At 40.2% G+C, this 25,646-nt stretch overlaps 1 protein-coding gene across 1 annotated transcript in view; it reads right to left on the bottom strand.

The window, feature by feature from the left end:
• Positions 1–25,646, bottom strand: part of LOC122125154 (uncharacterized protein C2orf78-like) — a 43,579-nt gene that overhangs the window by 10,339 nt on the left and 7,594 nt on the right. The window contains 2 exon segments of the mRNA XM_042699721.1: positions 7,031–7,129; positions 10,332–11,239. Coding sequence (XP_042555655.1) covers positions 7,031–7,129; positions 10,332–11,239 — 1,007 coding nt within the window.

Raw genomic sequence — 25,646 nt, 5'->3', positions numbered from 1 at the left:
ATTTAATATGCTCAGAGACTTTCAAAAGTTCTGAATTATCTACTCATTTTCTTCGTTTGTTTCTTTTTTATAAGGAATCCAACACTATTAAGATGTGTTGCTTTTGTTTGTTGGTTTCTATATTGAAGCTTGAACTCAGTGCTTGACTACATCCTTTAGGTTTTGCTTATGACTGGTGCTCTACAAATGGATCCACAGCTATATTTCCAGCTTTTTTTATGGTGATTAAATTTGATAAGCATGTCTTAGACTTTCCTGCTGGGCTGCCGTTAAGCTGTGATCCTCTAGTTAGAGTTGCTGTCCCATACCATAGGCACCTGGCAAAGTCTTTATCTGAGACTTGAATTCAGATCTGCTCACTGTTGTTTGATTTTCCTGCTCAAGCCTGGTTTCTACAATATTAGCCACAGCTCCACCTCCAACTGCATGTCTTTTCATGGCAATTGTTTATTTTAAAGCAGAGTGAACAAACTTTTTTATTATGTTTAAATGGTTGTAGAAAGGAGTTGTCATTCAACATGGCAATTGATGAACGTAGCGCCTCTTAATCAATGTCATGCCTTTCCACATTCTCCACTCTTCCCAAGCCTTCCCTCATTTTCTTAAATTTTTGGTTTGTATTGGTTTTTTGCAATTTTAAATATGAATCCAGTGCATATTGATCTGTATCATCCCTTAACGTCTTCACCCCCTCGACCCGCCCCTTCCCTTATTTATCTCAGTTCTGTGGTATGTACAATGCATTCTTGCCTTTATTCTACTGCTTTCCCCTGCTCATTCCTCTACTCTTCTCCCCTCTAGCAAATACCCATTTCTTGCTACTTACTTTGTTGGGCTTTGACTTAGTCTTTCTGAAGAATTATACTATTTGCATTCTTTATATCATCTATTATTCACTTATAACTGCATGCCACCCATTGTGTTTACTTATAGATTTACAGGTACATTCTAGATCTCACTAATGAGGGAGGCCATACAACCTTTATTTCTCTGGACCTAGCTTAGTTGACTTAATGTAATTTTTTCCAAGTCTTTCTACTTTCTTACAAATTTTACAATATCATTCTTTCTAATGGATGAGTAGAATTCCATTGTGTATATATACCACATTTTCTTAATCCATGCATCCATTCAGGGGCATATGGGATGAGTCCATACCTTGGCTATGGTTAATAATGCTGCCGTGAATATGGTTGTGCTGGAAGCTGTAGTATATCCATGCTTCTCCTCTATTGAATAAATGCCCAAGAGTGGAATTGGTGGGTCATAGGGTAGTTCTGTGCTTAGCTTTCCTCCATACTGCTTTCCAACTGATTGGACAAACTTACATTTCCACCAACTGTATAAGAGTTTGCTTTTGGCTACATCTTCTCCAGCATGTGTTATTGTTAGATTTCTTAATAATGGCTATTCTACCTGGGGTAAGGTAGAATCTCAATGTTATTTTGATTTGCATTTCCTTTAAGGCTAGACATGTGGAACATTTCTTCATGTGTCTATTGGCCGATTTTACCTCTTCTAAGAAGTCAGTGTTTAGGGCTTTAGCACATTTATTGAGTTGTTGTTTCTCTGAGGGTTTATTTTTTGAGAGTTTAATTTTGTAACCTCAAAGTATATTATGGATATTAGACCCTTGTCTGATGTATCCCTGGTAAACACCTTCTCCCATTTTGTGATTTTTCTTCTGTTTATCTTGTTAGCTATTTCCTTTGCTGTGCAGAAACTTTTAAGTTTGATGTAATCCCATATATCAGTTATTTCTTTGATATGTTGTGTTTCTAGATTTTTACTTGAAAAGTTTTGACTTATGCCCAGGGTCCCTAGTGTTTTCCTACCTTTTCCTATAAAAGTTTCATGATTTCTAGTTTTTTTTGTTTTTTTTTTGGGTCCGGTCATGGGGCCTGAACTCTGGGCCTGGGCACTGTCCCTCAGCTCTTCAGCTCAAGGCTAGCGCTCTACCACTTGAGCCACAGTGCCACTTCCGGCTTTCTTCTTTTTTGCTTATGTGGTGCTGAGGAATCGAACCCAGGGCCTCAGGCATGCAAGGCAAGCGCTCTACCACTGAGCCACCTTCTCAGCCCCTCTAGTATTTTTTAATACATATTTTATTGTAAAGATTCTGTACAGAGGGGTTACTGTTACATGAGTAATGTAATGGGTATATTTCTTATCGAGCATTGTTACATTGTTACAGCTCCATTGTTTTTCTCCTACCATCCCTTCCCATCCCACCTCCCCAATTCCTCCCTCCCCACCCCAAAGTTGTAAAGTTCATTTTCAACATAGTGTGTTGTCACCCCAAAGTTGTAAAGTTCATTTTCAACATAGTGTGTTGTACATCTCATTGTTACAATGAGTCAACCTGTATCCCTTTTTTATTGTGAAAATACTGTACAGAGGAGTTACAATTACATGAGCAAGATAATGAGTACATTTCTTATCAAGCATTGTAGCCTCCTCCTTTGTTTCCCCTTCCCATCCCATCCTCCCCCACCCCCCACCCAACCCTCCCCCGCCCCACCACCAAAGTTGTAAAGTTCGTTTTCGACATAACAACTTGTACGTCTCATGGTTGCAATGGGTCCACCTGTATCACTATTTAAACGATTTGTTTTTCCCTTCCCCTCCACAAATTATACCAACATCAAATACAGGAAAAGCAGTGGTTATACCTTGGGGGAGGGACATAAAAAGCAACAAAGAAATAATCTTATAAATGTGTTAGAAACAATTGCATGAAAGAAAAAAAACATTTGAATACATAACTTAGGGTTCATTTACCTAACATCAACTTATCTGACCTTTTCTGCTTGACTCAGACATATACTAGTTATTGCAAATAAGGGAAACAATGGGACCTATGTTTCTTTTGGCCTGGCTTACTTCACTTAATATAATTTTTTCCAAGCCTTTCCATTTCCTAACAAATGGGACAATGTCATTCTTTCTGATGGAGGCATAGAATTCCATTGTGTATATATATCACATTTTCTTCTCCCAATCCATAAGCTTTCTATTGATCTTACTAGCTATGTCCTTTGCCATGCAGAAGCTCTGCAATTTTATGCAATCCCATTTGTCCAACCTTTCTTTGATTTGTTGTGTTTCTGGGTCTCTATTAAGAAAATTTTGGCCTGTGCCAAGGAGACCTAGGGTTTCTCCTATTCCATCCTGTAATGTTTTCAGAGTGTCTGTTTTGACTCCGAGGTCTTTGATCCATTTGGAGTTGATTCTGGTGCAGGGTGATATATAAGGATCTAGCTTTAGTTTTCTACAGGTATTTAAACAATTTTGCCAGCACCATTTACTGAAGAGGCTGTCTTTCTTCCATTCTATTTTTTTTTAGCTCCCTTATCGAAGATTAGATGGCTATAGGTCTGTAGGTTCATTTCTGGGTTTTCAATTCTATTCCATTGGTACTGAGGTCTGTTCTTGTGCCAGTACCAAGCTGTTTTGATTACTATGGCTTTATAGTAGAGTTCGAAATTTGGTATTGATATTCCTCCAGCACTGTTCTCTCTGTTGAGGATCGTTTTTGCTATTCGGAGTCTTTTATTGTTCCATATGAATTTTTGATTGCCTCTTCTATTTCCTTGAAGAATGAGGTTGGAATATTGATAGGTATCGCATTGAATTTTTATATAGCCTTGGGAAGTATTGCCATTTTTATGATTCAACCTGTATCCTTATTTCAGCATTTTGTTATTTCCTTTCCCCTCCCCAAATTAGGAAAATGTGTATACAATATGTAGAAAACCAGAATCAAATACAGTGACATCAGAGGTTATACATGCAAAAGAAACAAAAAATCACATTGTATATTGTAGCTGCATTCAGACAACAGCAACAAAGATAAAACCTCTTGTGTCCCTGTCTCGGGGTTCATTTCGCTTAGCATCAGGTTATATGGCCATATGTACATAGCTTTTGACCTTTTCTGCTTGTCTTAGACATATAATAGTTATTGCAGATAAGGGAAACCCTGGGACTTATGTTTCTTTGGGCCTGGCTTACTCACTTACTATAATTTTTCCAAATCTTTCCATTTCCTAACAAATGTGGTGTTGTCATTCTTTCTGATGGAGGCATAGAATTCCATTGTGTGTGTGTGTGTGTGCGTGTCTGTGTGTGTGTGTGTCTGTGTGTGTGTGTGTCTGTGTGTGTGTGTGTCTGTGTGTGTATCACATTTTCTTGATCCATTCATCTAGGTTGGTTCCATATCTCAGCTATGGTAAATAATGCTGCAATAAACAGAGTTGTGGTATTGGTAGCTTTAGTATGGCTTTGTTTGTTATCCTTTGGGTAAATGCCAAAAAGTGGGATTGCTTGGTCATAGGGAAGCTCTATGTGCAGTCTTTTGAGGACCCTCACACTGTTTTCCAGAGTTGTTGAACAAGTGTGTACTACCACCAACAATGCAGTAGGGTCCCTTTTGGGACCCTCCAGCATTCCCTCCAGCATCTCTTGTTACGAGATTTTTGGTTATAGCCATTCTAAGTGGGGTTAGATGGAATCTCAATGTTGTTTTGACTTGCATTTCTTTTATGGCTAGAGAAGTTGGGCATTTCTTCAGGTGTCTATTGACCATTCTTATTTCCTCCTCAGAGAAGTTTCTCTTTTAAGTCTTTAGCCCACTTATTAATCAGGAAGTAGTTTCTTTGAGGATTTGTTGTTGGGGGATTTAAGTTTTTGACTTCTAAGTATATTTTAGATATGAGACCCTTGTCTGTTGTATGGCTAGTGAAGATCTTCTCCCAATCCATGAGCTTTCTATTGATCTTGCTAGCTATGGCCTTTGCCATGCAGAAGCTCTGCAGTTTCATGCAATCCCATTTGTCCAACCTTTCTTTGATTTTTTTTTTTGTGTTTCTGGGTCTTTATTAAGAAAATTTCAGCCTGTGCCAAGGAGCCCTAGAGTTTCTCCTATTCCTTCCTGTAATGTTTCCAGGGTATCTGTTTTGACTTTAAGGTCTTTGATCCATTTGGAGTTGATTCTGTTGCAGGGTGATATATGGGGATCTAGCACCATTTACAGAAGAGACTGTCTTTCTTCCATTCTATTTTTCTAGCTCCCTTATCAAAGTTTAGGTGGCTATAAGTCTAGGGGTCCATTTCTGGGTCTTCCGTCCTATTCTATTGCTCTTCAGTACCAAGCTTCAGTACCAAGCTGTTTTGATTACTATGGCTTTGTAGTAGAGTTTGAAGTTTGTATTGATATTCCTCCAGCACTGTTCTTTCTGTTAAGGATTGTTTTTGCTAATCAGGGTCTTTTATTGTTCCATATGAATTTTTGGTTTGCTTCTTCTATTTCCTTGAAGAATGAGGTTGTGATATTGATAGGTATCACATTGAATTTGTAGATAGCCTTTGGCAGTATTTCCATTTTCATTATATTAATCCTCCCAATCCAGGAGCATGGGAAGTTTTCTACTTCCTTAGTTCTGCTTTAATTTCCTTTTTCAGGTTTTTAAAGTTTTCATCATAGAGGTACATCACTTTATTGAATTTAACTCCTAGATATTTTGTTTTTGTGGGGCTATTACAAAAGGGGTTGCTCTTTCAGTCTTGGCATACAGGGAAGACATTGATTTTTGAGGGTTAATTTTATACCCTGCCACTTTCCCAAAGTTTTGAATCAGCTCAAGTAACTTAGGAGTGGACTCCATGGGGTTCTTTAAATACAAGATCATGTTATCTGCAAAGAAGGTGAGTTTTACTCCATCTTTCCCTATTTGGATGCCCTTTATGTTTGCATCTTGTCTTATTGCTGTAGCTAGGCAGTCTAATACTAAATTGAAGAGTAGTGAAGAGGGTGGATATCCTGGTCTTGTTCCTGAATTTAGAGGAAATGGCTTTAGTTTTTCACCATTAAGTATAAGGCTCGCTGTAGGTTTGTCGTACACAGCCTTTATTATATTGAGGAATGTTCCATGGATTCCTAATTTCTCCAGAGCTTTCAACATAAAGAGCTGCTCGATCTTGTCAAATATTTTTTCTGCATCTGTTTAGATAATCATGTGGTTCTTATCCTTACTCTTGTTGATGTGATGAATTATATTAATTGATTTCTGTATATTGAACAGCTTTGTACCCCTGAAATGAAGCCTGTTTGATCATAGCGTATGACTTTTTTGATGAGTTGTTGACGTCGATTGGCCAAAATTTTGTTGAGAAGTTTTGCGTCGATGTTTATCAAGATGTTTATCTAGTTCTCTTGAGTCCCTGCCTGGTTTGGGGATGTGGGTTATTATGGCATCATAGAAAGAGTTTGGTAGTGAACTTTCTCTTTCAATTTCATTGAAGAATTGGAGGAGTATTGGTGTGAGTTCTGCTTTGAAGGCCTTGTAAAGTTCAGCTGAAAATCCTTCCAGTCCTGGTTTTTTTGAGGGGTGAGAGGTTTCTTATTGCTGTTTCTATTTCGATGCTTGATATGAGTCTATTAAGTTGGTTTAAATCATATTGATTTAGTTTGAGCACGTCAATATTTGCTAGAAATTTGTCCATTTCTTCCAGATTCTCAAACTTATTAGCATAAAGGTTTGAGAAGTTACCCCTTACTATGTTCTGAATCTTGGTTGTTTCTGTGGTGATGTGTCCATTCTCATCTCTGAGTTTGTTTGTTTGGGTATGTTCTCTTTTTTTCTGATAAGATTTGCTTGGGGTCTGTCAATTTTGTTAATTTTTCGAAGAACCAACTCTTTATGTTGTTGATACTATGGTTATTTGACTCTAATCCATTTAATTCTGATTTAATTTTAATTATTTTTTTCCATCCACTGGATTGGGGTTTAGCTTGTTGCCCTTTTTCAAGGAGCTTTAGGTGCCTCATTAAATTGTTGGTCTCAGATCCCCCCAATTTGTTGATGTAGGCACTCAGAGCTATAAACTTGGCGTTGAGTACTGCCTTTGCTGTGTCCCAGGGGGACATGTATATTAGAATCTCTCACAACATGCCTGTCTCTTGGCAAACAATGAAGCATCTGTTTCCCTGGACAGCAAAATTCACAGAGCTTTCAGCAATGTGGTTTACCCTGAACATGAACCACGGCCTCAGAGATGAAGGCTTCTTCAGTGGAGTTTCCTGAATAATCCAAAAGGGCCTGGTCCAGAAGTGCAAGACTGGAGATGTCTGTGGGGAAGAGAACCACCAGGCTTGTTGTAAGGGCACTGGTGCAGGTGCTGCCTGTACAGAGTTCAGGGCTCAGCTTACTCAAAGCTGTGTGAGCTCACTGGACCACACTTGAGTTTCCTTCCCTGTAACAGGGAAAATGAGGACTCAATCTCACAGGGCTGCTGTTGCAGTTGAATTAGTTAAAGGTCCGGCACAGGTCAAGCACTGCACTAGAGGTCTTATTATTTAGAATTCCTAGTTGATGTTCACTTAACATCCTCCATGAAAGGAGAAGACTGTAGCAGACAAGAACAAGGGTTGGGAACAACCGGGATAAACCAAGCTGTTCACTGTCATGTGACCTTCCTTCTGTGGCCTTGTGAAAACTTCCTGCTCTGGATGTGTCTTGGCTGGGTCTCACTGTTTATGATGGGTGCTCACTGGACAGTCTTCAAATAGTAATCACTTTGCTTATTCTTTTATAATCTTTTTGTCTTGGCTACTGGCCAATGTAAAACTCAGTCCCCTTTCCTAGCCCAGTGCACTTGTTTGCTAAACGTCTTGTCTACCTGGCAGTGACCCTAAGACACCATTGGAGAGGCCTGCCAAGGCTGCATCTATGCTGGGCAGAAACAGCTAGAATAGGGATGGGGATGCCCTAGTGAGTGGAGGGTGGGGGAGAGGAGGTGGGCAAGAGGGAGGCTCTCAGAGGAAGTAAGGGGAATGACAGATCTGAGCCACTATAGGAAACCAGTCACAGTCACATGGCTGGCAATGACCTGGTAACTATGACTTGTGACAATTAGGTCTGGTTCCCAGTTAGGCCTTTCTGGATCCTTCCCTTATCTGGGATTTTAAATACATGGAGAGCGAATGGTCTTAAATTTAACAAGAGATGCCCATGTAACAAATGGACATCCTTGCCAAAAAACCATAAATTCTAAATAATTTCCTTATCTGAAATCATGCTACACTTGCTTTGCTAGATTATCTGGAAATGCTGCTGTAAGTCTTTGGAGGAAAGATAAATCATCTCATACTATAAGGATGTAGTAGTTGCAGCAGTGGGTTTGGCACAGAGCACTGCTTCCATTACTGGGGTGTGTTCCCAAGTCAGCCCTGGAAATCAGCCTTTCAGTCTCAAAGCCACACCTTTCAGTCCCCTAGAAGGGCCCAGAATCTGCATTACAGCAAGCACTTGTGAAGAAATCTAATAAAAAGAGATGCTGGAGGGAATGTGGCCAAAAGGAACACTGCTGCACTGTTGGTGGGAATATAAACTTGTTCAACCACTTTGGAAAGCAGTATGGAGATTTCCCACTTTTTGGCATTTACCCAAAGAATAACAAACAAGGCCATACTAAACTACCAACACAACTATGTTTATCTAAGCTTTGGCTGAAACAAACAATTCTGCCTTGCTCTGAGTAGATTGCACTCTATGCTCTTTGTGCCTTGGTTTAAAACTCTTTGCTCGCCTTCAACATTCCATTCTAAACCACTTCTCTTTTCTTCAGATTATCTCCATGCTCTTCATCTTTATATCATCTTTATCTTTTCTTCATCCCCGTTGTTAGTCAGATCACTGCCTGTTGTTAGTCAGATCATCTTTCTTCTCTCCCTATTTCTCTTTTCACCTAATTTACACAGAAAACTCCAAAACATGTGAGTACTACTTTTTTAACAGCCCTAAATTTGGAAGACTAATATGCAAGTATTACTGGGAGGAGACTGTTACTTATGAAGTACGTTGGCATATAATTTTGTACACCATCTAGATTTTGTTCGCAATTAATGTAGTTAAAAGTGACACTCTGAAGAAGTCAGTTGTTTCGTTCTCTATACACACATGCCCTTTAAGATTCAGTATTTGAAAAGGAAAGAATTAGAGGATGGGCAGTCCATTATCCTCATGTAGAAGATAAAGCTAGAGATTTATAAACCACTGGATTAAATCACATACCTAGTAAATATCACAGCCAATACTGAAAGTAGGTCTCTAGATTTCTAGTTCAAATATTCACCTCCCCCTATTATTTGAGCTGTCTTAATTCTACTACTAAATTTAGGGGCAGGGGAATCTAATGAAAAATCTTTAAAAGTTTCTTGTTTACCTGACATGAAAAGAGAGGAGATAACAGAGATGCAGGGGATGGGAGATGACACTAGAGGATGTGTGGATAACTGACACTAAAGAAAATGAGTATATACAATAGCAAGCTCACTGACCACTGCTTGCTTTCTACAGGTCACTTGTGATGATCCAAGTGTGTTTAGACAACTCTGTGGAAAAGTCAAGATTTTTAAGGGATGGGGATACATTCGGTGGGAGAATGATGTCATAAAGTAGGGCAATTTAAAGATACCAAATAGCCAATCACAGGATCAGATTCCCAGAAAATGGGATTGGGTGGACCAAAGAAGTAAAGAAACATTGAAGTTGAAAACTTACAGTTTTCATGAAACCATTATAGTTGATTCCATTAGACAACTTCTGAACACAAAAAAAATGAATTAAGCAGCTCTTTGTTACTTGGTTGAAGGATAGGGTGAAGTTTATTGAGGGCAGCTTTTAGGGAATGTTTCATACAAGACACTTCTCTCTTCATTTCTTCTCTTTGAACCCTCTTTTCTGGACCAACTTGGACTGGACCAGGTTGGACTTACATCTCTCTCTCTCTTTCTGGTCTTCACTTTTGTCCCCTTCTTTGTAGGAATTTTTTTCATGGAGAAATCTTGATTTTACATCCTTAACCTCATGGATGTTTCTTCCTGTCAACTTTCAGAATCAGAGGTCTTCAGTGACCTGATGCTTTGAAAATCACCTCAACACTATAGAAGCAAACATTAGAGAGGTAGAAGACCAAGTTGACTGCAGACTTTCCTTCTTTCTGACTTGGCCCACAATTCTTTTACCCATACTTTGCTTCTTCTGGCTTTTCGGACCATGCAAACACCCATTCTCTGGTTCTTTCATATGCCAAACACATTGATGGTATTTTCTCTCTTCTATTAGTGAAACCAGTGGGAACAGTTACTCCAGATTCCTTCCTCTTAGAAACAGACTATGCAATTGCATTCTCTGTCATTCCTTGGTGCCAGGTCAGGCTAAAATGGAGAGCAAAATAGAGTACACACTGGAAAGTGAGGGGGTGGGAGAAAATATAGATCTTTTCATTTTTATTCCATTTTATGTTTTGTAAAGTTCAGGCCTACCAACAGCAGACAAACACAGTAGGCTGGGGAGTGGTGGTCAATCCCTGTTTGATTGTTTTGGCTGCAATTGGCTGTGATGTTTTGGTGGAACCTATGAAGCATCTGTTGGCAGTAGCTGGTTGAGATCGGCTGACTGGAGTAGGCTGAGCTGTGTTAGAACAAGGGAGAGCGTGGTAAGGTACAGTGGGTCTCTGGGAGGCCAGAGACTGTGGCCTGCGAGAAACAGGTCGAGCTTGAGGCTTCTCTGGGGCTAGAAAAGGCAAAGGAACCAGCTTGACCTTCCCAGGTGGAGGCAGCTCATCCTGGGTTGGTGATGGACACTGGCTTTCACTCCTATCCCTTTTCTTGACTTGAGTAATTTTAGGGCCTTTGCCCTCATGGGGAATATCCAGCCAGCATTTCACAGCTGGAGTGGACTTGGTTTCTTGTGTGCTGCTGGCATTTCTCAAGGCCTTGGGAGAAGGCAGCTCCTTTTTCTTCTCACTTTTCTTCCCTAGTGCATGGAAAACCTGCACTGACTCCCACATCTGCACGCCTAGGTTGGTTTGAGGCCTTTTGAAGGTCTCTTGGCTAAGCTCAGGGTGACTTCTCTTGTGCTTGGTCTTGGGAATGCTTGTCTTTTCTTCTTTTTTGATTTTGTTCCCTGGCTGCTTGGTTTCATCACATTTCTTGGGGTGGTTCTCCCTGATCCTTTTGGTCTCTTTCTGTGCATGGCTCTTAGTTTTGCTGACCCTGCTGGATGCAGCTTTTGGAGATTTGCTGGCAGAATGTTTGTCTGTGTTCCCGGAAGCCTGCTCACTGGATGGGATGGTGCACACAGTCACCTCTTCCTCCAGCAGGAGCTCTGGGGGCTGGCACTGGACTTTGACCTCAGGAGTTCCATCCACACTTTCCAAGGCTTCATGCTTGTTCCTTTGGATTTGACCAGTGGACTACTTAGTGACCATTGAGTTTTCCTGCAGGAGAATCTCATTGATGGTTTCTGTATCTTTGATATCAGTTGTAATAGAAACATTGGATTGGATGAAATCTGTGAATGAGTTGCAAATTGGTTAAAGTGGATGTCCTGCAAGTGAATGGGCTGTAAGTCTATTGCTACATTCAGCTCCCTTTTCAAGTGTGCCTTGGTCCACTTTTCAAAAGAGACCCTACCAAAAGTGTAGTTTTCACCTGGGCCCTAAGGATTATCATAGGTCTGAAACTGGTGAAGGCGAGGTACTTCTAAAAGGAATGGTGAAGCGTCCTGGCTTTCATGGTTATCTAGAAGGCAACCAGAGGCTTTCAAAGTTTGTCTAAAATCATCCAAATACTTATTTTCTGTTTATTCCTGGCTAGGAGCTGGAGGCGAGGCCAAGATGTTAGGAGAATTTTCGATTGGCGATATAACCTAAGTGTCCCTCAAGCTCTGGTGGCATGGGATTCTCAATTATTTCAGCATTGATTCTATTGTAGATCTTGGGGCTCTCTGGAATTTCTGACAAACAAAATGTCTAGCTTGAAAGTTGCAATTCTAGGGAAATATCCGTAGCTGGCTAAGGTTCCATCATTACAAAGAAATTAGTCACTACTAAGTGAGATGCTCAACCCACACACCAACCAATTAAGCAGGCATGTTTCATCCCTGAGCAAGTTGTTTCTAGAAAAAGGTCTTAAGGTCCACGGACAGGACCATGAGTTGGATGGAACATTTGTGATGACTGCTCTAGTTTAAACTGGTGATAATTTGGTCATTGTTTCTTATTTTCTTTCATTTCATAAGATGTTTGTAAGTGAAATAAAAATGAAAATGATACCAAAAAATATAAAATGATTTGAACTTCAGGAATGGCCCAGGGGTAGATCACTTACATACTATACTCTTGGATCTATGTTCAAACCCATGAACAACAGAAAAAACTAATAAGTTTATAAAACCTCACATTCTTTTTGTTTGTTTGTTTTTTTGGGTCCAGTCATGGGGCCTGAACTCTGGGCCTGGGCGCTGTCCCTCAGCTCTTCAGCCCAAGGCTAGCGCTCTACCACTTGAGCCACAGCGCCACTTCCGGCTTTTTTCTTTTTGCTTATGTGGTACTGAGGAATCGAACCCAGGACCTCTGGCATGCAAAGCATGCGCTCTACCACTGAGCCACCTTCCCAGCCCCAAAACCTCACATTCTTATAGAGAAAACTCAATTCTTGCTACACTTCTGTGATTTTATCATGTTTCATCAAGAACTTAGAGAAAGAAAAAGGGAAGGTCTTGTGTTTTGTGTAATTTTCTTTCTGTTTGTGTGCACACCTGCTTACTGGTTCTGAGGCTTAAACTCAAAGCCTTTCCACTCAGGTCAGGTACATTAACATTCCAGCTAGGCCTCTAGTGTCCATGTTAGTGAACTGAAGTTAAGTTGCTCAAAATAATTTCAGGCTGGACAGGTGCTGGTAGCTCATACCTATAGTCCTAGCTATTCAGGATGTTTAGATCTGTGGTTGAAATCAGCCCAGGCAGGAAAGTTGGTGAAACTCTTCTCTCAAATTAATCCCAGAAAAAGCCAGAAGTGGTGCTGTGGCTCAAGTGGTAGAGCACTAGCCTTGAGCAAAAAGACCCCAAGGAGAGCATCCAGCAGAAAAAAATAGCCTCAAGACTGGCAAAATAAAAGAGGCTAACCAGCACAGCCATATTTATTTCAGCACTATTCACTATAGCCAAGGTAAGGGATCAGCCAAATGCCCCTCAGTTGACAAATGGATGAAGAAAGTGGGTTATACATACAGAATGGAATTTTACTCATCTGTTAGAAAGAATGATATTGTACCATTTGTAAAGAAATGGAAAGGCTTGGAAAAATTATGTTAAGTGAAATCAGTCGGCACAGAGAGACAAAAGATGCATATTTTCCCTTATATGTAAAAGCTAGTGTTGACTTTACAAACTCACAAATAAATAAATGGAGTGATATCCAAGTATGTAAATATTAAGGGAGATCTCAAATAGTATAATTCCTTAGAAAACCAAAATCAAAGTTCAGCAAAATAAAACACCAGGAAAGAGGCAGGATAGGCTCCAGGGGAAAGAGCTAGATGAATAAAGAGAAAAGGGGGAACGTGCAGTCAAGAATCTGATGTAGGGCTGGGAATGTGGCTTAGTGGTAGAATGCTTGCCTTTCACACATGAAGCCCTGGGTTGGATTCCTCAGTACCACATACACAGAAAAAGCCGGAAGTGGCACTGTGGCTCAAGTGGTAGAGTGTTAGCCTTGAGCAAAAGAAGCTCAGGGGCAGTGCCCAGGCCCAGAGTTTAAGCCCCAGGACTGGCAAAAAAAAAAAAAAAAGAATCTGATGTATATGATACAAAAAGAGTAAGGAAATGAGTGGTAGGCGAGGGATGAGTGAGAAGGTTGAAAGGGGTAATATTAATAAAGATACATTGTATTGATAACTGCTTTGTTAAATGGTAACTTCTTAGCCTGGCACCGGTGGTTCACACCTGTAATCCTAGCTACTCAGGAAGCTGAGATCTGAGGATCAAGGTTCAAAGCCAGCCCAGGCAGGAAAGTCTGTGAGGCTTTTTTTCAGGCTGGCTTTGAACCTCAGTTCTCAGATCTTAGCCTCTTGAGTAGCAAGGCCAAAGACAGAAGCCACAGATGCCCAGCTCAACAGGGGACTTCCCATTCATGAAATACACAAAAAGTACATATTTTGATCCTTCTACCTTTAGACAGAATCTCTATAAACACAATCAAATTAAGAAAAACTTACGTGTCACTACCACCAACAATGTTTGAAATATTTTCCAAAGGAACCAAAGAACCAGGTCAAGGAAGAGGATTAATGAGAGGGGTTGGATTTTGAGGACAGTAAAAAGCATGGCCTCCCTGAGTGTGCTTTGCTTGTTACCTAAGTGCAGAACAGCGGTCAGCCATCAGTTCCATACTTCCTCACTTATTTATTTCAATGTATAGCAGTATTGAAGTTTGAACTCAGGTTAGTGTCCTACCACTTGAGGCATGTCCTCAGCCCTCTCTGCCTTATGCAGAGTGAAAAGGGCGAGCACTGAGTGAGGATAGTTGTTGAGGCTTAGGGCTTAAACTGTACCTATATGTGAACTTACCACTCTCATCTCTCCTTTTGGATGCTACTAATCCTACTCCATTTTGCCTTTTGTACTTACCTTGAAAATTAGTTTCTGTGATGTGTTGAGCAGACACAAAGTAGCAGGTTCCAGATGTGGAGTCCAATAGTAGAACATTTGTAGGCTGAACCTCTTTTGACATTATCATTATTTCTGATTGAGGACAGAGGCCCTACTTCCTGTGTAGGACACAGAAACATAAGACTGAAGAAAAGAACCAATTGGTTTTCCTTCTTGGTATGCTAGTAATTGTCTATGTCCTTGATTTGGAATCTAAGATGGTTATCCCCTGAACCAGGCTGGCATACAGCAATGAATACAGAGGGACCATGGCATTGGCATCTGCAGTTTTAGAATACTGGGATGTCATTGTCATTGAAGACGCTGATGTGCCCTGGTCAATGAGAGTCTCAGTGAAGTCTTTAAGTGTAGATGGCTTCTTTTTTGTCATTTCCTGTGTACTCTCGTTCAAAAGTACTGGGACAGAAAGAAGCTGAACTGGAAATGTCGCTCTAGCTAGTAAACCCTTAGTGTGCTAGAATATTGGTAAAGATAGGCACTAGTCATAAATGACTGGAAAGAGGTACCGGAGATAGACGGTAATGGCTATGCTGAAGTGACAGCTGGAGCCAAGACTAGGGAAGCTGTAGACATTTCTTATTAGAGAAGTGGCATCACTCACCACAGGAAGAGAGAGCTGTAGTGAGTTTGCAGCTCCAAGAAAAGATGAACCATGGTAATTACCTCTAAGAAGCAAGAGGTGATGGAAAAAATGAATGTGACTAAGAAACTCTCACTTTATTTGAATAACAGTATATTTTAACATGGCTGTGATCAGGAACTCTTTAATACCAATAACTACCAACATACCAAGAAGCAGATAAGAAGGGTTATAAGTGCTGGAGCCATTTAGTATTCTGATGAACCTTCCCAAGTTGGGCAACTGAGAGCTCCAACCAGTCTGGTTCTTACATTGTTGCCTTGGGGACTAGGAATGTGGCTCAAGTGGTAGAGTCCTTGCGTAGAATGCATGAGGCCCTGGGTTCGATTCCTCAGTACCACATATACAGAAAAGCCAGAAGTGGAGCTGTGGCTCAAGTGCTATCCTTGAGCAAATGCAGCTTAGGAACAGTGCTCAAGCCCAGTTTAAACCCCAGGACTGGCAAAACCAAACCAAACCAAACATTGTTGCCTTGAGTAGAAGCAGGCTGCTCCTTTCCTGCTCTATCTTTCCCTGAGTCTGTACCTGTACAAACGCATAACTATGTTCTAGCATGAAACATTTTAGAACTCAGATATCCTTGGAGAATTTGTAACATACCATTTCAGGAGTGATGAAACTGAGGTCCAGAGGTCAGCCTGATTTGTACATGTACTTTCTTCATATTAGACTCCTTCTTCAGGACTATGTGCTAAGCAATGACCAGAAGCAGGGAGCAAGAGAACTTTCTGTTGTCAGTGGATGTTGTTCACTAGACAAGAGTGATGATGTTTTTATTGTTACGCTTGTCGTCTCGTCTTGTACAAGTCGCAGGCCGTTTTTAGAGTTCATTTAAAACACACACAAATGTTAAGTAAAATCAAACCACCAAAATAATGGTGACTACCTAAATGTTAATTTCTCAAGAAATGCTTTTTGGAAGAAGAATGTTAAACTTTCTGCACCTCTAGCTACTCATCAGTAATATAGCATATATAACAATAGTAATAATGATGATAATAATCATAATCATAATGAATAAATGTAGCATATTATACATGACATGGGAAAAGATATAGTAAGTTCTGAAAATATTGATAAAAATGAAAAGTATGATATATAGAACTAAAAATATAAAGGTAACAATGAATATTTGGGTGCATGTCAAGCATCCATATGTATATTTACTAATAAATGTACTTATGTTCTCATATGCAAAATTATGAAAATATTATCTACTTCATTTTAGCAAAAAAAACAAAAGCACAAAAATGAAGATGATTTTGAAGTAAAAATGTGTGTGTGTGTGTGTGTGTGTGTGTGTGTGTGTGTGTGTGTGTGTATACGCGAGCGTGCTTGCATGTTCTTGCATGAACTTAAGGCCTGATCTATGTCCCTGAACATTTCGCTTGAGGATAGCACTCTACCACTTGAGCCACAGCTCTACTTCTGGTTTTTTAGTGGTTAACTGTAGGCAAAGGTCTCACAAACTTTCCTGCTCATTTTGTTTCATGATCTTTAGATCTCAGTCTCCTGAGTATCTAGAATTAAAGGTATGAGCCACCAGCAACAGGCTAAGAACTTTTTGAGACAGCTTTTCAGTAGATTACCAATGCTGGAATTGAATTTGGGTTGGTATATAGTTTACTATCCACATAGAAGAAGTCTGTGGCTTCATTCTCCATATACACATACCCTGTAAGACTAGGTATTCGAAAAGACAGAGATTGGAGGATGGACTGTCTGTTTTCTTCATGTAGCAGATGAATTAACAGATTGTGTGAGAGAGTTAACCATCTGACTAAGTCACATACCTAGTAAATATCACAACCAAAACTATACTTTTTCTATGCATGTATACCAGTTGTAGGGCTTGAATCCAGGGCCTGGGAACTCTCCCTGAGCTTTTGTGCTCAAGGCTACTGCTCTACCATTTGAACCACAGCTCCACTTCACTTTTTGGTGATTAATTCAAGATAAGAGTCTCATAGACTTTCTTGCTTGGGCCAGCTTCAAACCATGATCCTCGGATCTCAGTCTCCTCAGTAGCTAGGATTACAGGGCTGAGCCACTAGCACCTAGCTCCAAAACTGAACTTTAAGTCTCAAGATTTCTAATCCAATATTTGTCCCCATTGCTTGAAACTGTTTTGATTCTACTGCTAAATTTAGGAACAGGGGAATCTAATGCAAAAATCTTAAGACATTTCTCTTCTTAGATGCTGAGAGAAGAGGTAACATCCATTGGAAAAACAAGAGATGAGGAGATGACATTAGACGATGTATGAGTAATGGAAGCTACAGAGTCGGATGTGTCTAATAGAAGCCCATTGGATGCTGCCACTAGTCACTAGTCACTTGTGATAATCCAAGTTTATTTATGGACAACTCCATAGAAACCCCAAGATTCTACTACGTGGTCATAGGTTTGATGGAAAAATGGTGTCATACATTAGGACAGCTTAACTGTGTGAAGAAGCCAATTGCAAGATCAGGTTCTGAACCAGAAAACAGGATTCAGTACAGAATGGAAATCTCTTACTGCTCCTGAATGGTTGAGCTATGGAGAGGTAAGGGCTTGCAGTCTAAAGAATTCAAGGAGAAGAAACTAGAAGAGATGTGCCTTGGATTACATCGTTCTACAAAAAAAGAGCTTCACCTTACTTTACTCTTCAGCCAAATAACCAAAAGCTCTTTAATTCTTTTGGAGTTTGAAAGTTCCAGTGAGTTCACTAATTGGTTCAACTAAAATGGTTTCAGAACAACTGTTCTGATTAAACCTTAACATCCTTTATATTCTTCCCCAGAGATATTAACAGTATATAATTATGTCATTATGATACTACCTTTTAGAATATGAAAATTATAAATAAATGTATTAATGAACTTTTGTAAAAGATAGGGAGATGATGTTCCCAACATAAGAGCCTTTTGGTCTTGCTAAGATTTTTCAATTAAAACTAATATTCTACAAAATTAAGAAAAGTGAGAGAAGGGGTGGGTTGGGAGGGATGGGTGGTGAGAATGTTGAAAGGGCTGACATTGATCAAGACCCATTGTATTTATAAACTGCTTTGTTGAGTGGCAACTCCTTTGTACAGCTACTTAAAGATAATAATATATTTTAGTTTACTCTATATTATATTTAATTATATTTAAATGTATATATGACTGGAGCTCTATAACTTGAGTCATACCTCCACTTCTGGTTTTTTGCTGATTAATTGGAGATAAACTTCTCAGGGATTTGTCTGCTCAGGCTCACTTTGAGCTGAAATCCACGTAGCTCAGGATCCTGTGAGTAGCTAGTATTACAGGTATGAGCCACCAACCTGGGCTGAAGACCTTTTAGAGATTTTAATCCATATTGTTTGATTCTATTTCTTTTGGGGCTATGACAAGGGAGTACATCATGGAAAGGAAATGTGTGGTGGAGCAAGCTGCTTACCCTAATGGCCTGTATAAAGGGCAGAATGATAAAGAGGGAAAAGGGACTGGGTTCCATTATTAGTAACAATAACATGCAACCCATGACCAGAAGATGTCTCACTAAACTCCACCTCCTGGGGTGCCACAAACTCTGCATAACACCAAGCTAGGAATTACACCTTTGACACATGGGCCTTTGAGAACATTCAAGATCCAAATATAGCATGTGGTCAGATGACTTTTTACAATTTTGTAATTTTTACATGTTAAAGGGTTCACTTCCAACATTCACTTCTAGTTAGGCATATGCTGTTTAGCTTATCCCCGTCCCCAGTTTCTATAACTTTTCTTTCTATTTGTTTTTCAGGATTAATCAGGGGCAAATTTATTGGAGAACATACAGACAGAAGATTGTTCTTGTGGCAACAAGGCCAGTTAAGTTCCCACAATTTGTGTCAAAAAGAGAGGATTAAATATGAAGACTGGAATAGAAAAAGACATCATTCTACTTGAATGGAACTGGTTTATCTTAATATCAAAGGACAAGCATTTCTGGAGCAAGGATCTTATTGTTAAGTTCCACAAACCAATGTATTGTACATTTATAGTTGCTGGCAAACTATGCAGAGAAAACCAATTAGCATTACCTTTAAACAGTCATGGTTGTTATATTTTAAAATGACTTTATTCCTGTCTAGCTAAATCTATAGATTTGACTGTTTAAAACAAAAAAGGCTCAATGCAATGAGGCTGAAACTTACCAGAGTCTACTCCTCCACCTGGACTTCTGTGATAAGCTGTTGAGGGGGTTAATATTGAGTAAGGAGGCTATATATGTTCAAGTTGTAAGCCAAGTCCATAGCAGCAGTAAAGGCACGTGCACAAAGGGTCAGAGAAAAATCATACAATTGTAGTAACAACCATCTTCTCCTGCCCCCAGGAATCCAAGGGACCAAACCTGACTTAGTTAAGATGTTCATGTGTGACTTGAGGTGAATGACAGAATAGAAGTACATGCAACATTTTATCTTGAAAGTAGCAAATGTTCCATGGGGGGAAATGCAGTGAAATGATACCGGCACTGAAAGGAAAATAAATGACCAGTAGGGCTTTGTCAAAGTCAGTCTACACCATTGAGCAAGACTGCACTGAAGACATCTTTTCTGTTGGATGCCATGGCAGCAATAACTGATGACTTGAAGCATCCCATAGATGTTGGCTAACAGGATGAGGGTCCTTGAGCGATTTCTAAAACTGATGGCAAAGGGGCATGCTAGACAAACCCTAGTATCTGAAGGTATTTTCTTTAGCTTGCCTGGCCCACAAGCCATGAGCACAGTGCAACAGAATACAAATTGACAAAGTTAAGAAGTCCAGAGTCTCCCAACATAGCAAGGAAGAGCTGGCCCCACCACAGAGTGACAAGCTACTTAACCCCAACCCAATTGTCTCTTAGCTTGGCTTTAATGGTTATAGGGTATATTGTAGCAGCATTTTGAATCTGAATCTATAGCTTGAACCTAATTGTTCTGTAGTATAAAGGTCTACCACCAAGTTAAGTCTTTTCTCTCTATAGTTGCTGCAGCCACTTCATTCAAACTTGCAGTCTCAGTATCATCTTAACCACTAACATTACTCTGTGTGTGTGTGTGTGTGTGTGTGTGTGTGTGTGTGTGTGTGTGTGTGTGTATTGTGTATTCACAGATGCCAGAGATGGAGCTCTGGGCATGAGCGCTGTACTTGAGTTTCACTGCTCAAGCATAGTGCGTTACCACTTTCAGCCACACACAGATCATCTACTCCAGAGGCCCTTCCTTATTCCTTGTGGTTTTAATTCAAGACTGGAAGTCCTTATATCCCTGTAGGGTATGGGGTATTCTACCAGTGATGGAAATATTTTGTTTGTATAAACTTGTTAAATGTTTGTTGCTCCAAACATCCCTTGCTCCTGTATTTTCTATTCAGTACAGTACAATGTACAGTGAAGGCATTCTTTTACCTCTCTTTGGAGTTGCTCCTATACAAAGGCCTACATTTTACCATACCTTTTAGAAACTTGATTCTGCTTAGGACTAGATTTCCTTATGTCAACCATAAATGAGTTTGTTCTCACTCTAAGTTTGTGGCTTCTTAGCAAATTTTAAGTGCAAGACCAATAAAGCTTTTCTAATTTTTGATAGATTTATGTCACATTTCCTATGCTTCAATCATGTCTATGAACATTCAGACCCTTTGTCCTTTAGGAATGTTATGTGACTATCAAATATTTCATATATTCCAAAATGTTAATTTGTAATGTAAAGTCAAGCTTTGAATATGTCTAATGATAAGTTATCAAACTTATATATTACGCTAACACTGGTTTTTTTCTTTTTCTATTTAGCAATTTGCTAATATTGGCCTTTTTATTAGGGGAAATTTTTCAGAAGTGTAAATGTTTGTGGGTTTAAGATTGGTTGGATTATGTCTTTTCTGAAATTGTTAAAGTTAGTGCCTTTTTGTCAATTCGTTTATTCTTTTCTTCATTTCTTTAATAATTGTGACCTTATCACTGTATCCAGTTGTAAAATCTTTGTGACGATTGCTAACAGTGAATGTGAGGTAGAAACTAGCCAAGTGCTGGTGGCTCTTGCCAGTAATCCAAGCTCCTTAGAAGGCTGAGATCTGAGGATCAACATTCCATGCTAGGTTGCACAGACAAACCTGTGAGATTCTTATCTCCAATTAACTGGCAAAACGTCAAGAGTGGAGGTGTAGTTTAAGTGGAAGTATGCTAGCATTGAGTAAAAAAAGCTAAGGTACAGCACCAAGGTCCTGAGTTCAAACCCCAGTACAAGCACAAAAAAAAAAAAATAGAGTAGGAGTGTTTCCTTTTTGATAATGAACTGTTATGCCACTCAGTTGTACACTTGGAAATGTTGAATTTTATGAATTAGATCTCAAGAAATAATTTTTCAATGCAATTTAGGAATTTTCCCTTGATGATCCTCCATCCTATCTCCTTCTCCTACTGTATACTTCTTTCCTGTCCTCTCGAAGTCCCTACCACCCACTCTTCCTCCAGCTATGCCTTGAGTCATCTCTGCAGTTGGCCACAGGCCCTTGAAGCTTGGAAGGTGATTACACTGTGACTGTACTTGTGTGAATACCACTCTCCTGGCCAAGAATGGTCACGAGGACCAGATTTTTCTCATGCAGTTCCTTTGCTAGGGATGGTTGAAGAAGGCAACATGCACCAGGATGAGGGGGAAGAACATAGCTCATTTAGTCCTTCAGATATTTGATCTCATGCCCTGGAAGCGCTGGTTACTCTGGTAGGAAACCAGAGTGGACAGCTAGGGGCACTTGTGGTCTCTGCACACTTCAGATACTCAGGCCTCCAATGGAGGTCTTGAACCTTTGGCATGTGAACCCACCTGAACCTCACTAATCAAGTTGAACAATGATACTGGCCTTGTGTGTTTGAGGAAGTACTTCTTGCAGTCTGTGCATTGTGTGGTGAATAAATGGTCATTTATGGTCAGGCCATGTTGTGGGAAGACTTCATGCTGCTGTAGTTAACTTGGCTAAGCCCCAGGTTAACTTCTGTTCCTGGAGTGATGCTCACCCTGTCTCTTCAGTGGTAGAGTTCCCCCATATTATGTTCACTTCCCACTTCTTTTTTTTTTTTGGTCAGTTGAGGGGCTTGAACTCTGGGCCTGGGTGCTGTCCCTCAGCTCAAGGCTCAAGGCTAACGCTCTACCACTTGAGCCACAGCGCCACTTCCGGTTTTCTGGTGGTTTATTGGAGATAAGAGTTTCATGGACTTTCCTGCCCAGGCTGGCTTTGAACCATGATCCTCAGGTCTCAGCTTCCTGAGTAGCTAGGATTACAGGTGTGAGCCACCAGCACCCAGCTTTGCTTCCCGTTTCTAATCTTAGATAACTGAAACATGTTGGCATTGTATACTGAGTCTTACTTCCTAGGCGTGTGTTTTGTGTGTGTGTCTGTGTGTGTCTGTGTGTCTGTGTATGTCTGTGTGTGCACGTGCGTGTGTATTTGGGCTTGAGCTCATGGCCAGGAAGATCTCTGTTAGCTTTTTTGCTCAAGGCTGGTGCTCTTAACAATTGAGCCATAGCATCATTTTTTGCTATTTTCAACCTACAATGGAACTGTGATCCTCATATCTCAGCCTCTTAGTAGCTAGGATCACAAACATTAGCCACTGCTAAATTTATTTATCAGGTGGGTTATGAGACATGTTTCTATTCTCTATGAGATATGTTTTCACATTTCTCAGGTCATTCAAGTCTGCTCTTTTTAACATTTTTAAAAGTTTTATTCTTTGAACTCAAAACTCAGACTTCATATCTTACTTCTCCTTTTAGCCCATATGAACTTATATAAATTCTCCTTTTTGTCCTTTTTCTTCCTGAGCCATATTCTTGTCTAAGTCCTTAATTTTCTCCTGTTACCCTGTTCTCTCACCCAGCTTTCAGTATCTTCTTTCCAATATAGCCTTTGATCCCCACCTCTACCCCAAAACAACTCTTTTTCATGGCTTCATGCTTTGGCCTCTGTTCCAAGGTGATGTGATTTTATACTACTGCCCCAGGAATATTGGGGTTTCTCCATGGAATTGGTTGGTGGCTGAAATCTTGGAGTAGATACTAAAGCTTAGATAGTAACTGGAGCTTGGTCCCAGCAGTTGGCACAGGCTTGTGCTGGAAAGAGTGACATATGATGTTTTGTAGGGTTCAGGACTAGCAATAGCAGACTGGGACACACTAGGCTGAAGAGGTTTGGTCAACCCCTGTGTGGTTGTATTGGCTGCAGTTGGCTGAGAAGTTTTAGTAGAACTCATGAAATGTGTTGGCAGTAGCTGGTTGAGGTGGGCAGACTGCAGCAGGTTGAGTTGCATTAGAATAAGGTCAACCAGGGTAAGGTATAGTGGGCCTCCAGGAGGTCAGAGACTGTGACCTGTGAGAAACAAGTCGAGTGTGAGGCTTCTCAGGGGTTAGAAAAGGTGAAGGAATCAACTTGACCTTCCCAGGTGGAGGCAGCTCATCCTGGGATGGGGATATATACTGGTTTTCACTCCTATCCCTTTCCTTGATTTGAATGTTTTTAGAACCTTTGCCCTCATATAGAATACCACCCAGATGTGATTTCATAGCTGGGGAAAAGTTGGTATCTTGTGTTTCTTCCTAGCGCATGAAAAAGCTATACTGACTCCCAACATCTGCATGCGAAGGTTGGTTTGAGGCCTTTTGAAGGTGTCTTCGCTGAGATCTGGTTGACTTCTCTTGTGCTTCATTTTGGGAATGATTGTCTTCTCTGTATTGACTTTGTTCCCTGATAGCTTCTTTTCTTTACCTTTCTTGGGGGTGTTTTTTTTATCTTTTTGATTTTTTTCCTGCCTATGGCCCTTGATTTTACTGACTGCTGGTTGCAGCATTTGGAGGTTTGCTGGTAGAATGCTTGGCTGTGTTCATTTCTTCCTCCAAAGGTACTCTGTTTCTGGCGCTGGACTTTAGGCCTTATGAACTCCATCAACACTCTCAAAGGCTGCTACCTTTGAACAGTATCTCTCAATGCAAGAAAATTAGGGGAAAATGTACTATTAATCCCACACAAATTTAACCATTATTCACACAAAAAAGAAACCAAAACCATATAAAAAAGGAGTTAATTACAGTGTGATGGATTTGGAACCATTGAAAAGCATGGCCTCAATGAGTGTGCTTTGGAGGTCACTTAAGTATAAAACAGATGACCATCACATGGTTTCATATTTCCTTAATTAATTTATAGCAGTACTGAGGTTGGAACTCAGGTCAAAGTATGTCAGTGCTCTACCACTTCAGCCATGTCTTCAGCCCTGTCTGCCTCATATAGAGTCTGAAAAGGGAGGGTCATACTAAGATTCAGGACTTAAACTCTACCTATCTATAAACTCATCACTACTCGGCTATGATTTAACCTTTCTTTGGGATGTTAATCTCATTCTTTTTTCGACTCTGTATTTACCTTGAAAATGAGTTTCTGTGATGGATTGAGCAGAGTAGTAGAGTAGTAGATTCCAGAGGTAGAGACCAGTGGCAAAACATTTGAACATCATTACTATTTCTGGCTGAGGGACACAGAGATGCACTACTCCTTGTGTATGACACAGAGACATATGATAGCAAGCAGGGACCAAGGTCTCCAGAAAACAAATGCTCCTGTGCTTAAACTATAGTAATAGACTTGGTTTCTTTCACAGTAGGAAAGTAACAGGCTATGTCCTTGATTTGAAATCTGAGATAGTGTCCCCTGAACCAGACCAGCAGACAGTGATAGATACAGAGTGACTATGGCATTGGCATCCACATAACGAGATGTCACAGCCATTGAAGGTACTGCTATGCCCTGGTCAATGAGAGTCGCTGTAAAATCTCCAGGTCCAGATGACTTCTTTTCTTTTTTTTCCCCAAATAATCCCATACAAAAGCACTGGGACAGGAGGAAGTGGAAGTGGACATGTGGTTCTGGCCAGTAATCCCTGATAGCATGGGTGTGCTAGAAGGTTGATAAATGTAGTTATTCCCCATGAGTGTCTGGAAAAAGGTGCCAGAGATTGATGGCTGACCATGCTAAAGTGTCAGCTGGAGTTGAGGCTCTGGAAAAGTTGTAGACATTTCCTATTAGAGAAGTGGCATCACTCACCACAGGAAGAGAGAGCTGCAGTGAGTTTCTAGCTCCAAGTAAAGATGGATGTTGGAAATTGTCTGCAAGAAGCAAGAGGGTGGTAGAAAAATGGATGAGATTGACAAACTCACTTTATTTGTAAAACAATATGGTTTTAAGGTTGCTATGATCAGGAATTGTTTAACACCAATAGTCACAGGCATAACAATAATCAGTTTAGAATGATTGTACGAGCAGGAGTACCATTGTGTTTTCTGGATGAACTGCTTTTTTTCAGCGTGGGCAACAAAAGACCAACATGGTCTAGTTCCTCCTACTCTCTCTTTCCCTGAGTTTGTAATTGTATTAACTCATAACTATGCCTTAGCATGGGAACATTTTAGGCTAGAATATTCTTAGAGAACTTATAAGATC

This window comes from Dipodomys spectabilis, unplaced genomic scaffold, assembly GCF_019054845.1.
Source record: "Dipodomys spectabilis isolate Male_0828 unplaced genomic scaffold, ASM1905484v1 ptg000262l, whole genome shotgun sequence".
Taxonomy (NCBI): Eukaryota; Metazoa; Chordata; class Mammalia; order Rodentia; family Heteromyidae; genus Dipodomys; species Dipodomys spectabilis.
This window is presented reverse-complemented; position numbering and strand designations above follow the sequence as displayed.